Source organism: Sorex araneus, chromosome 1 (assembly GCF_027595985.1).
Source record: "Sorex araneus isolate mSorAra2 chromosome 1, mSorAra2.pri, whole genome shotgun sequence".
NCBI classification, from domain to species: domain Eukaryota; kingdom Metazoa; phylum Chordata; class Mammalia; order Eulipotyphla; family Soricidae; genus Sorex; species Sorex araneus.
In genome coordinates, this window is record NC_073302.1 from 146,905,896 (window position 1) to 146,919,788 (window position 13,893).

At 42.8% G+C, this 13,893-nt stretch overlaps 2 protein-coding genes and 1 pseudogene across 2 annotated transcripts; all 3 read right to left on the reverse strand.

The window, feature by feature from the left end:
- Nucleotides 1-1,835: 1,835 nt before the first annotated feature.
- On the reverse strand, nucleotides 1,836-8,723 carry CD180 (CD180 molecule). The gene is made up of 3 exons (XM_004608540.2): nucleotides 8,697-8,723; nucleotides 8,257-8,423; nucleotides 1,836-3,590 (listed from the first exon to the last, which is right to left on the reverse strand). The coding sequence occupies exons 1-3, from the start codon at nucleotides 8,721-8,723 to the stop codon at nucleotides 1,862-1,864; spliced, it is 1,923 nt and encodes a 640-aa protein (XP_004608597.2). The 3' UTR covers nucleotides 1,836-1,861.
- A 1,613-nt stretch (nucleotides 8,724-10,336) lies between these two features.
- Nucleotides 10,337-10,856, reverse strand: LOC101557879 (39S ribosomal protein L14, mitochondrial-like). Its single transcript, XM_004608541.2, has one exon. The coding sequence runs from the start codon at nucleotides 10,807-10,809 to the stop codon at nucleotides 10,372-10,374; it is 438 nt and encodes a 145-aa protein (XP_004608598.2). The 5' UTR covers nucleotides 10,810-10,856; the 3' UTR covers nucleotides 10,337-10,371.
- Nucleotides 10,857-13,590: 2,734 nt separating this feature from the next.
- On the reverse strand, nucleotides 13,591-13,686 carry LOC129401512 (small nucleolar RNA SNORA72; annotated as a pseudogene).
- Nucleotides 13,687-13,893: the final 207 nt, after the last annotated feature.

Here is a 13,893-nt window from a genome sequence, read left to right on the forward strand (position 1 = left end):
CCTTGCATGCGGCCGACCTGGTTTCGATCCCCGGCATCCCATATGGTTCTCCCAAGCACTGCCAGGAGCAATTCCTGAGTGCAAAGCCAGGAGTAACCCCTGAGCATCGCTGGGTGTGACCCAAAAAGCAAAAAAAAAAAAAATTTCTGACTATCATGGACATTTTGCATTTAAATATGTTTTGTCTTAACTGAGTTTTGTGGTCCAAACTTCATGTTTTGGCCCGAGCCTCAATGTACCCTAGTCCCCATCCTGAGTCCTTAACTAAGGCCATGTAGGATAAATTGTCCTTCCATTCAATACCCTACAAAATAAGCAAACAAACAAACAAAATTCCCCAAAGGCTAAAGAGCATTAGCAGTGATGGTTTGTGTATCCCTTTCCCTTTTTTTTATACCTCATCATTATGCTCTCAGGGAAGGACTGGTAAATCCTGATTGGGTGTTAAAGCTCATCTGTCTTTAATGGCTAATCAGATGTCTCTCTTGTCATCACTAGGCTACAGTGAGTGCTAGAACTTTGTCAGGGTGTTCACAGGCAGCTTCTGCATTCAGGAGTTCTGACATTCTTGTCTGGCAATGCAGATGTCAAACTGGGAAGTCCTGCCTGGGTGTCACATGTGGCCTTGGGACAGCTAAGCCCTCACACCCGATGGCTTCCTGGTCCTTTCTCACCATCTGCATTCAGTGACCTGACCCCCTCCTGTCACTGGCACCATCTCTGCTGTCGCCCTAGCCTCAGCAGAAACTCCTCTCCTAAAGCCAGTGGCATGTTTTCTGGTCAGATCCTATGTGTATGTGACGCATTCCTCCTGTGCTATCGCTGTTTCTCTCCTGGGTGTGCAGGCCATTTTAGAACTGGCCTGGATGGAAATTGCATCGTCACTTAACTCAATGCTCCTGTGGGAAAGAAGATTCCAAGGACCAGAATACCCAGCAAGATGCACCATCGGTGCATAGTTCAAGTAAAGGTGAGTGTGTGAGTGGAAGAGCAAAGTGTGGGAGAGGTGGTGGGGGCCACTTACGTTCTGAGGAAGAAGGGCAGAAGAGAAATCTTAAGTCTTGAAGGGGACATCTCTTAAGGGATGCAGGAAAGTCTTTCTCTCTCTCTCTCTCTCTCTCTCTCTCTCTCTCTCTCTCTCTCTCTCTCTCTCTCTCTCTCTCTCTTTTTCTAACTCCTCTTTTGTTGCTGGGTTTTGTTGGGGGGCTGCACAGCAGTGCTCAAGGTTACTCCTGGCTCTGCATTTAGAGATCAATCCTGAAGGGACTGAGGGGACCACCTGGGGTGCTGGGGATGGAATTCAGGTCAGCCACGTGCAAGACAAGCACCCTACCTTCATATTACTGCTCTAGTCCAGGGGAACTACTCTTACACTGGCAGCTTGGCAGAGGCCTCAGACACTGAAGGATGACTGAGATTAATGAAGTCAGTTTGATGGCAAGATTTTTATCTCAGCCTCTTCTTGTAAATTCATTGTTTTCTCCTTTTTCCCTTGAGAGGACACATTAGGGCTACCCCCAGTAAATGTCCCAAGTGATTACCTTATGAGCGCTCAGCCCCAGGCCCAGTGCCGGATATGTGGAGCGCAGTCTGAGAGTCGAGGAGCTCTGTTTCGGGAAGGAGGGTGAAGGGTTGCCTCTCCTGGCCTTTCTCTGACATGATCCTCCCTCTCTTTCCACCCACCTGCCATGGGAGCAAGTGGCTCTGTGTCACCCAAGCTGATGCTGGTTCGTCCTGGCCCTGGGGTGTCAGGCAACCACAGGGAATCCCTATCCAGCTCAGTCTGGACATGAACAGATGAGAGTTTTCTAGAGTACCTCGGCTGAGCACTTTTATTGGCCATCCCCAACAACCCTCAGCACTAAATGTGCTGGTATCTCCACCTGAGAATATGTTTAAAGGAAAAGCTGACCACCACGATGAGCAAGAGGACAAGCAAGATGAGAAAAATGACGCCCACTTTCGTCATCCCACAGGACAGTTCGACCTCAGAGAGCTTCTGGCCCCTCTGAGCGGGGGGGTTTGCACACTTGGTCTCCTCTAACCCCTCAAGTTTTCTCAGGTTTTCTTTGTACCACGTGATGAAATGAATATTGGCGCATGTGCAGTCCAGGGGGTTGTGACTTAGGTTGATGGTGCTCTGCTGGGACAGGATGGGGAGGACCTGCTCCGGGAGGATGTCCATGTTGTTGGACTCCAGATTGAGGTAGAGCCCCTGTAAGTGGCCAAAGGCACTGATGCTGCTGCCCGTCAGGCTGTTGTGGCTTAGGTCCACATGGCCCAGTTTTTCAAGGGGGTGGAATGCTTGTTGGTCTATGGAGAAGAGATCACAGGAAGCTAAGACCAGAGTCTTCAAGGAGCCCAAGGTCTGAAGTAGGTTGGTTTGGGGGAGGTTCCCATCTGGAAATTGATTGCCCTCTAAGTTGATGTACTGGAGATTCGCGATGCCTGCAAGAAGGTTCTGATTGTTGGTGTCCAGGAGACAGTGAGAGAGATTCAGAACCCGCAAGTAGTGGAGGTTTTGAAAAGGACTCTGTGAAGCTTCAGCGTGCAGTTTGGTGAAGGCCAAATCCAGGCTTTGGAGTCTTGGACATTCTTCAAATGCCTGATGCTGAAGCCCAAGGGCCTGGTTGTAGCTCAGGTTGAGGAACTGCAAGTTGGGTAAGGTTTTGAATTGCAGAATGCAGCACTCCTGGGCCTCAACCAAACTGTGGCTTAAATCCAGTTTTTCAAGATGCTCCAGTGTTTTCAAACAGCCAACCCCGAGGTCGAGTTTCTCAAGATTGCCTTTGACAGAGAGGTCTGTGAGGGAAGGGAAACTGGAAGCCCTGATTTGACACAATTCAGGAAAACGGTTTGCATTGAGAACTAATTTTTTGAGTGAGGTCATACCCTCAATCCCAGCGGGGAGCTCTCTCAGGTAAGTATGTGTGAGATCCAATTCCTGGACTCCCCGGAAGCAGCGGAACATGGCGGGTGACACATTGGAGAAAGAGTGCTTCTGCAGGCTGAGGCTGTGCACGGACATTCCACAGAGTCCCTCCAGCATGTCTGGAGTAATGTCCTGATCATCGATGTCCTCAAACGTCCCCAACCAGAGAGACTGAACGGTAGAGTTCAGCAGACCATTTAATATAACAGACAGATTGAGTGCCCCTCCAAATTTCAAACTTTGGAAGGTGTTTGAGCGGAAAGCCCCAGGTTCAATGCCCGTGATGTCATTGCCGCTGAAATCTAGGCTGAGGTTTCTGACCTGTGCCAGAGCCCCCAGGTCCTCACGAGAAAGGTAGTGGATAGCGTTATTCTCAAACTCGAGGACTTTCAGGTGCCGTGTTGGGAAGTTTGTGGGGAGCTTAATGGAGGCGATATGGTTGCTTCCGAGATACAGACTTTCCAAGTTTTTCAGATTCTGCGCTGGGATGAACTCGAGATCAGTTATTCCTGTTTGAATTAAGAAAAGATGTCTCAAGGCCTGGGGCCCATTGAGTGATGTATCAGCCATGAATATCAAGGGATTTCCAGTCAACACAATAGTGTTCAGTTGAAGATGGTTTTGAAAGGTATCTTCATGTACCCAGTTAATTTGGCACCTTGAAAAGGAAATAGTATTTAATTAGCGACTAGGAAGGAAAGCTGAAGTAGCAACTGAAATGAACAAAGCCATGTTTGATGCATAATGGAAACAACACGCGTTATTGTTTATTATATAGAAAAATAAAAATTGCCTTTATCCCTCCTTGTTGATTTAATTAATGACTAGCTTCAGTTCTGAACACTTGGATTTAAAACTTTTTTCAAGTATCTTGCTGTTTAGATTGAACTCTCAGATATTTGTGTTTGGAATCGAAACAAAATCAACCTAGTACTTAATGTCATACCAACTATGTCACATATAATGCTTAATTTATAACATGTGACAGATAATTCATTACTATATTAATTTGTACATCCTGGGAAAGTCACAGCTGAGTCCCTACTTCTGTTCACCTGTCTAGGAATAGTGATTGCTTTATAGAATGGGGATGTATTAGTGATACACACAGCATTGCTCCATAGCAGTGAATACACCAGAGATTCAGGGGAACTCACTCAAATGTGGCAACTAAAAATACAAGATGTCTGTGTCTCTATTCTCTCTTTTCTTCTCTCTCCCTCTTCTCTGTCTCTGTCTATCCCTTCCTCTCTCTCTCTCTCTCTCTCTCTCTCTCTCTCTCTCTCTCTCACACACACACACACACACACACACACACTCACACACAGAGGTTTCCTGAAAATCAATAAGAAAATTTCTTAGAAATATATTGTGTAGGGGCAGGGACCTAGAGCAACATAGTGCAGTAGGTATGGCACTTGCCTTGCACACAGCTGGTAGGGTTCAACCCCTGGCATCCCATATAATCCTCTGAGCACCACCAGGAGTAATTCCTGAGTGCAGATCCAGGAGTAACCCTTGAACATCATCAGGCATAGCCCACTCCTCTCCACCAAAGAAACATTATATAATAGAAACTTTTATCTTCAGAGGCAAACAAACCTTGGACTTTTTTTTTCCTGATAATATTTTATACTAGTGGAAGGAGACAAACCTGTATTATGGCAGGAAAGAACCTCCATCAAAACGCTGAAATGTTCCTGAACACCACTGTGTGTGCTCTCATCCCCCCACTATACCCAAAAATCTCCCCAAACTCTCAGAAGGTATCCTTTCTGTGGGTAACCTTAGAAAATTCTCTCATTGAAATTTGTCTTGGCTGAGATACTAGTGGAATGAGCAGCAACAAGAAAAGAATCTGTGAAAGTCCCTAACCAGAAACTTCCTCATGAAGTCTTTGACCTCAATTTGATCTACCTCTGTGCATCTCCCAAATTAAAAGGAAACAAGAATGATTCAGATGGTTCCAGGTTGACAGTGACTTCAGAAAACTGTCAGAGAAGTAACTAGAAATCTTTTATGCAATGCTGTATGGAATTAAAGCTTTATGAGAAAAGTGTTTGAATGTACATATACATAAAAAGAAGAGTACCATGAAGTTATATGTTTATAACCCAGATGTAAAATTTCTCTCAATATTTTGCCATAGATTCTTGTTTTATCTATCCTTACTTTTATCTCCTGCATTATTTTAAATCTATTCTGGATATCACGTTCATACTTTAATGAATAACTGCAAAATAAAGTTTATTTTAGAAGTCATAAGGTTGTTCTAATACATGACAACATTAATAATTTTCCAATAATACTTATTGTAGAAGAACAATTTAGATAAATGTCTACAGAAAGTTCCATAAGATAACTAACTGAGCACAAAATAAAAATTCACTAACAGAAGAGCCAAGAGAGACAATACCAAAGCTATAGCTCTTGCCTTGCATTCTGCTGACCCTGGTTTGATTCTTAGCAGCACATACAGTTTGAGCACCGCCAGGAGTCACTCTGGAGCACAGGGCTGGGAAAAGTCCCCTGAGTATGACCTAAACAGAAGTCCCTGTCTGTAGGATAACATAGCCTCTGATAGTTTAGGTTTATTGGGTTACTCCCATCACAGTGCTCCCATTCCTCTGTGTTTATTTGTAACTTCTTAATGTTCTGTTGACTTGTAAATATTGTTTTTCTCTTCTCCTTGAGTCCTTTGCATAGTTTAGTCAGAGCCATGTCCTTTTTGTATGGACACAGGAAGACTTAGCAAATGCCATGCTTTTGTAACCTGGGAGTCATTTGACTCTACACGATATTTTCCTCCTGGGCATCTGTTTTCTCAACCTAAGCCTCAGCTGCCCTTACTTCCTAGCACTCCCAAAAACAAGGTCCCGACGAGGGACGAGACGGACCCAGGGCAAGCGGTGAGTTGTATGCTACCCTGGCATCCAGATGGGCCGGGCCAAAGTGCCTAATGCTTAACTATAAGTTAAGAGCTTGATGGTGGACAAATGTTGTCATGATTCAAACAGTGATAACTAGATTTGGACCCTGCTGGGGTGAGGAATGATTAATCTGGCCTGAGTGCTGTAGTCTGAATCTGTGGCAAGATGTTCCCAGGAGAGCTGCCTTGCAAGCCTCAATATATCTCTTGCTCTGTCCATACAAAAATAACTAATATTGAGATGTTAATGAGTGTTTGGACTAAGGAAAGGAGAAAAACACCTTAAGAGTCAGGAAGGACTTTGGAATGCCTGGCCCTCAGGAAGGGCTTTCTTATGATGATTTTGCTACCTGGCAGTGTGTAACCTGGGGGCAAGGGCGAGAAAGGAAAAAGGGAGGAGAGAGACAAGAGAAGGAGAAGGCTGCAGTAGATCCAGAGAGAGGATGGAGCTGGGAGCGCGGGAGATGAGAAAGATGGAAGATTGAATAAACGGTAACTGATCAGCAACCAGCTTGGTCCTCGTTCTTCCTTTGCCTGTCCTTGGCCACCGGCCGTCCCGATCCAGCCCACACACAGCGGTTTGAGAGCACCGAACGTGGGCATTGAGACAGAGCTGCCCGGAGAGCCCGTGAGTGCACACGCCCCTTGGCGTACTATAGTTTTTCACACCTGTCCCCATACACACACCAAAAATAAATAAAAAGAAAAGAATTCACAAAGGCTAGAGAGATAGTGTAAGTGCTAAGGCACTTGCCTTGCATCCTCCTGAACCTGGTTCAATTTTTCTGCTACCACATATGGTTTCCCCAACACTGCCGACAGTCGCTCCTGAGCATAGAGCCAAGAAGAGCCCCTGAGCACTATTTCGTGTGGTTCAAAAACAAAGCAAAACAAAAAGTTCATGTCTGCATAAGGAAACACTTAGCTAAGCTAATGTTAGTAAAAAACTTCTATTTAAGTTTTGAGTGAAATTTAGAAAACAGCAGATACAAAGAATATAAGATAAAGCTGATTTGTATTTATATTTTTACATAATGAATGCTTATACCAAACATAGGTTTGATTTTTGGGAGGGTGGGGGCACACCCATCTGTACTTGAGGCTTTCTCCTGGTTCTCGGCTCAGAGATCACTGCTGACAGACTAGGGATGCCAGGAGCTAAACCTGGGTCTGTAATGTACAAGGAAATACCCAGCCCCCATATGTTTGATATTTTCAAGGAAATTGCAATAATTAAGAACATGATGAAAGAAAATATTTTAAATCTGAGATATATATATATGTATATATATAATAAATCAGTGAAGCTTCTTGGATTAGAAAAAAGGTAATAATAACAGAAACCAAAGCATTGTTTATATGGAGTATTAGACTGAGGAGGTGACCTGAGGATATTTGGAGAAGATTCTATGTCTGGGATCAGAACCAGGAAGAGTCTAAGCCCCTTTTTCTGGTAACTGAGCTAAGCTCACAAAGTCTCCTGAAGACTGACTCTTCCCCAAATATGAGTCCAGTGGTGAGATTCCCTATGCCCACCTCACAGGGAGGCTTATAAATATAATGTATCCTGTGGATATGAACGTACTTCTCTGCAGACACACGAGCTGAGGAACTCGGGCATCCCATGCTAAGTCCTTTCCTTTTACACATATACACCAGCTCTCTTTTGTTCCCTTCCTTTATTTTCTTGCATTTCTTCTGCTCCCTGGTTATAATTTATAGGGTAACTGTGCTACCTAGAGTTGAATTGTCTGTCTAATTTTTGTTTGGTTTTGAGTCACACTTGGCAGTTCTCAGGGCTTACAACTGGCTCTGTGATCAAGGAACCTCTTGGTGGTACTTGGGGGATCATATGTAGTGCCAGGGATCAAGCCAGGGTCAGTCATGTGCAAGGAAAGCGTCTTATCCTTTGTACTATCTCTCCAGCTTGGTATCTGTTTTAATCAAAGATTTGCTATCAGTTTTGTTATCAGTGTTCCTTTATTTTTGGCTTTTTAGGTTGCACCTGGCGATCTTCAGGTGTTACTACTGGCGGAGCTTGGAAGACCATACGGTATGCTGGGGATCAAACGCAGGTCTGCTACCTGCAAGGCAAATGCCCTACCTGCTCTACTCTCTCTTCAGCCCACTTCTTAAGTAGCACTATAGACATAATCTAATTTGAAATTGCTGTAACAATCTCTTTCCACTGATTGGTGTGACAACACCTTTTCTTTTCTGCTTATTGACATTTATTTAAATTACATTTCATTTACATAAGCAATACTTCTAGGACAGGGCAAGCATGTAGGATAAACAGATGGTCTCTTTGTGACCAAAAATTACAAGACAATGTCAAAACAAGATGTATGCTTACTTAAGACAGGAATCTTACACAAGGAATACAGACACATACCTGGCTAAATCCAAGAAGACAAGATTTATGAGTCTGCTGAAAGTTGTATTTTCAATTGCAGGTAGGAAATTAAAGCCAAATTCTAAGATTTCTGTTGTGTTTGGTAAAGTGTCAGGAATTTCTCTGAGACCTAAATTTTCACAGTTGTATGATTTGTTGACTTCTTTCTGATGAGAGAAATAATGTAAGTTAATATCAGACTTAACAATTTGGTTAACTACCAAGGAAAATTTCATGTGTTCATTTCTTTGAACAGCAACCACATTTCTAGGAATCTTTGCAAAATATATACTTGCAAGAATTCAAAAGAACTTACACATAAACTTATTCATTTAATATATTTTTAAATAATATAGGAGTACTGCTATTTGTTCAGCCATTGATTAAGCTGATTGAATTGGCCATGAACTCCACATTACTTTTTTTTTTAATTGTATCACCGTGAGATGAAGTTGCAAAGCCTTCATGTTTGAGATTCGACCGTACAATAATGGGATGCCCATCCCTCCACCAGTGCACATTTTCTACCACTGATGTCACCAGTATACACACACACACACACACACACACACACACACACACATCCCAGTCCTCACCCTCACCTTGCCTTTATGGAAGACAATTTCCCCAATACTCTCTCTCTGATTTGGGGCATCATGTATTGCTTGAAATTTCCCACCACCATTCAAGCCTACCTGCCAGGGGTAGGCACTAGGTAATTTATTTTCCATTGCTCATTTTGAGTATCATGAGAGCTCGCATGGCTGTCATTGTTAAATGTAAATTTCTAGATTGTAAATGATTGAGTTCCAGAAACATCTCTGTATGGCACTAACCCATTTTGGGATTCAATTGGGAGCCTGTGGGCCAGGGCTGTTGGTGCACTAAGATGGAGAACAGAAGCAAATTGTTGGCATGACAGCCAATCTGCTGGAAGGGAGGGGACCCAGGAAGGGACAGCTTGAGTCCTCTGCCACAGTGCAGCCTGGAGATGCAGTCCCGGAACCCATATACCTGGGCCTTGCTTGTGGAAGCTCTTGGTCACCGGGATTCCATCTGGAATATGTGGGGAGAGCACACCTGCTCCATCTGGGATGCCCCGGTGAAATTGGCTCGGTATGGGGCCCAGAGAGATCTCTGGCGCTATGGTGTCTTCTGGGACATGCTGCTGTGTCTCTAGGTCAGGGCTGTTGGTGCACTAAGATCCACATTACAAAATTTTCAACAGATTATATCTTGGTGAGGTCCATGCTGAGACAGTGGAGTCAGGCTGGGGGTATGGCGGCAATTTTGGATTGTGGAAGCAAGTGGCTGCCAGGGGCTCTGCTTGGGCAGGGACAGGTCAACCCACGCCTGTCCAATTTACCCTGATCTGTTCAGCAATGCACAGTTCTGAGCTTTTCTGCAGCTTTTGATCTCTTTCAAGATTTATTTAGGGGACTCTAAAGCAATGCCGGCAGTAGAGCTTACAGGGTGGCATGGAGTTGGTTCGTGGGGGTAACGGCCAGTGCTTCCATGTGTATTGGGAAGTGGGGAGAGGTAGCCCATCCCAACTCTGAGAAAGTCTGAAGATTTCAGTCAGAAAACCCGCATACCTGAATTTTCAGCAGATTATATCTTGGTGAGGTCCGTCCTGAGACAGTGGAGTCAGGCTGGGGATATGGCAGTGATTTTGGATTGTGGAAGCAAGCAGCTGCTAGGGCTCTGCTTGGGTGGGCCACCAGGCCAACCTGCCCCCTTCCGAGTTACCCCAGTCTGTTCAGCCACGTGTGGGTCTGAGATTAACTGTGGCTTTGGATCTTTTTTGAGATTTATCTATGGGTCTCTGAAATAAGGCCAATGAATGAGCTTGTATAGCTGAGCTGGAGGTGATTTGTGGGTGTGGCTCCCACATACCTAACTTTTGGCCTTTTAATTTCTTGGTAAACTTGGTCGCAAGTTGTTGGGGTCTGGCCATAGGCACAGCAGCAATTTTGAGTATCAGGAAGCCTGAAGGCACCATCAGGTGTTGATAACATTTAATATTTTTATTAAATATATATATATTTTAATGTTTTAAAAACCCAGAGTGGGTGAAAATGTTTATTTTTTTCCCAGGATGCGGTCCGCAGCTGCTCACACCAAGTTCTGTGCAATGGCGAGCACCTTGGAGAACTCACCCTCCCTGCGGCGGAGGATGGTGGGGATGGGCGTCTTAATGCGGGTCCCCATGGGGTTCCCGTTGTCCTCAATGAGGACCACGTTGTTGGAGTCGAACCTGGGGGTCCTGCGGGGGCTGGGCATGCGGTGCCCCACGATGAGCGCCTTCTTCTTCTGGCCCTTGATGGCCAGCAGGATGCGGTGGCCCACCTTGCCCACGCCGCTCTTGTTGTACACGTGGATGCAGCGCGGCGGGCGGTGGTAGGGGGTGTTGCCCAGGGCGCTGTTGTCCACCACACGGACCCGGGTCATCTTCTGAATGGCGCCGAGGCTACCCGTGGTGCTGAAACCTCGCAGGCCGAGGGCTCTGCTGACATGGGTGCAGGGACCCCAGAGTCCGGCAACGCAAGCCATGGCTCCCGCAGAGGCAAGTCCGCTCTGGCCGCCCGGGAAGAGGCCGCGCCGGCAATAACCAGACTATCTATAAATTTATGATTATTGAATAAAATATATAGTACATTCATGAAATGAAACTTCTATAGCTGGACACACGATGAGTAAAATCCTTTCCAAGATTATTTCATGTACACTGACATGAAATAATACTCAAATATATTGTAAGTTGATAAAAGCACAGTGTATAATATAAATGTTATGTGGTAAATAGTATAACTCCTTTATTATAAGAAAGGTATGCCTTTTTACTTTACATTTGCAGAAACAAATCTTGGAAAAATATTCCAAAATATTTGTCCTGATGTGATGATGATTATGGTATCATGATTAACAATAGTTTGAATGTTTGGGGAATACAATTTGCCACACTGATGCACCATCAGTGTGTAGTATTCCCTCACTACCACTTCTAGGTTCTTTCTTTTTTTTTTCTTTGCTTCCCTCCCCCATCACCACCCTGCCAATTCAGTTCTGTAGGCAGAATCCCAAGGCTAGTTTTCATTGGCCATTGTCTATTCCCTTCCTTTATTTCTTTAAACTACAAAAATGAGTAAGATCATCAGTGTTCATTTTAATCCTTTTGACTCACTTTGCTTTGCATTACACCCTCTAGTTTCATCTAGGTTTCAGAGAAATACAAGATTTCATCCCTTTTATGGCTGAGTAGTATCCCATTGTGCATATCTACCAGCTATTTTATCAACTCATCTGTTGTTGGGTATTTGGGTTATTTCCAGTGTCTTAGGTAGTGCTGCAATAAACATAGTTATGCAAATATATTTTTTAATTAATATCCTTATGTTGTTGGAAGAGATTTCAGGAAGTAGAATTGCTGCATAATATAGGAGTCTTTTTTATTTTTGGGGGGAGAGAGAAGTCACCATACTGTATTTTTAAAGACTGAACCAAAAACAAGTCCCATCAACAGTGAATGAAAATTCTTTTTTTCATAGCATCTATACTGACCTAGATGTTTTCAGACTTTTGGAAGAAAGTCATTATGTTTGATATGAGGTGATATTTCATCACAATTTTGGTTTTCATTTTCTAATAATTATTGATGATTTACACTATTTCATATGTTTCTTGGTACTATGTCTTCTTTAGAAGAACATTCATCTTTTCTCTGTTTTTGATGCAGTTGTTTGCTGTTGAATTCTGTGAGCATTTTAATATATATGTTAGATATATGTAATATATATTAGGTTTTTAAGACATATCTGGTGGTGTTCAGGTCTTACTTTTGGCTCTGTGCTCAGAATCACTCCTGGAAGGGCTTGGAGGACATGTGGGGTACCAAGGATTAGACCACATGCAAGGCCATCTGCAAGGCAAGCATCCTACCTGTTGTACTATCTTTCACCAGCTGCTAATACTTGCTTAGATGGTTGGAGGGTGAACATTTTATTTAAGCAGTGATTTCTTTCAATGTAAAGAAACTTTTTAATTTAATATAATTCCATTTGCTTATTTTTATTTCTGCTTTGTTTGCAGAATGATATTGAATCCTTGTAGATGCATGGTAAGTTAATAATATGGAGAGTTTTGACTATTGTTCTCTTGAATGTATTTTATAGATTTGGTCTGTGGTCCACTTTGAATTGAGTTTTGTATATGTAGTGTAAAATAGGGCCTAGAGTCCTCCCCCACTTTTCCCCCCCCATGTATCTAACCCAGATAAGTTATCTTTAAGGGATGAGAAGAAGTCAGATAGAGGAGCAGAGCTGAAAACAAAACTTTTTATCAGTTTACTTTGCTTTATTGCCTTGATTTTGGATACTTTGAAATGTTTTATTTCAAATTGAAAACAGACACAAGTTAACTCTGGCTTCAGCAAGACATAATATATTTAAGATAAATATGACCTTTATACTTTCTAATGTGATAAAATGTCCACTCCATAGCCACTCCATAGTACCACTTATGAAGTGTTGTTGACCTGTAGCCCAAATTTAACTTGAATATTTTCAAGATTTTAGACCTAACTTTCAGGCTGTACTGTACATGATGTTGGTAAATTAACTCAAGTATCAGTACCAGGTGGCAACTCACCAAGTGCAAAAGGGGAAAAATCATCAGAAATATTGACTTTGGGGCTGGAGAGATAGTACAGCAGGTGTTGCAATGCACATGGTCCATATATATTCAACCCCCAGCACCCCATATGGTCCCCTGAGCCCATCAGGAGTTATCCCTGAGTGTAGAACTATGAGTAAGCCCAGAGAACAACAAATGTATCCCAAGAAACAAAAACAAAAAGGTTGTTTGTTTTTTTTTCCCCAAAAACCCACTACTGACTCTATTTTATTAGCATATTAACTTGTAAACAGTGTTAGCAGACTTGGAGAGAAAGAGACAAAGAAGGAGACTACTCTTGTTAAAAGAGACCAGCAGATAGTAAAGATAAACAGCCAATAAATAATAGAGTAACTCTTGTTTGTATTCAGATTATGAGAAAGCATTTAGGAAAAACATTTATAGACTCTCAGGGGATTCTGAGAACAGAATATTAGGAGATAATAAAAAAATTGTAGATTTTGTTAGTGATAGGAAAATTGTTTCTATTCTGTTTAAATTTTATTATGCAATTCAGTTAGTGGCAACTGGCAACCATTAAATTGGCAGCAGTTATCTTTAAAAGGCATTGTGTTTGCTGTACTGTGATTTCTCAAGGTTGATCAAAGATACCCAGTGTCAAAGACATCTCCCCCACATGATAAATTCCATAAATAAGACTTGGGTTTTCACCAGCATTTACAAAACCAGACCTAGGGAAAGAATTAGTTCTGGGCATGATATTAATGTAGCAAATATTTAACTACAAATATTTAGCATGACCTGATCATGACAAAAATCAGAACAGAAAGAGAAATGTTCTTATTCTTGTGAGATGGATATTGAAATGCTTAAGGGTAAAATGATGTGTTTAGGCACTGCTTTAAATTACACTGATAAAAAAGGAAGGGATGAGTGGATGGATACATGCAATAAGATAAATAGTATGCATGGATCAGACTATGACCACACACACCTATCACACAT

Coding starts and splice junctions, on each gene's coding strand:
- CD180 (XM_004608540.2), bottom strand. CDS start 8,723: ATGAAGGCTTTGCAACTTCATCTCACG. Junction 8,424..8,696: donor CTTTGCAACTTCATCTCACG/GTGATACAATTA, acceptor TTCTCTCATCAG/AAAGAAGTCAACAAATCATA. Junction 3,591..8,256: donor GTCTTCTTGGATTTAGCCAG/GTATGTGTCTGT, acceptor TTCCTTTTCAAG/GTGCCAAATTAACTGGGTAC.
- LOC101557879 (XM_004608541.2), bottom strand. CDS start 10,809: ATGGCTTGCGTTGCCGGACTCTGGGGTCCCTGCACCCATGTCAGCAGA.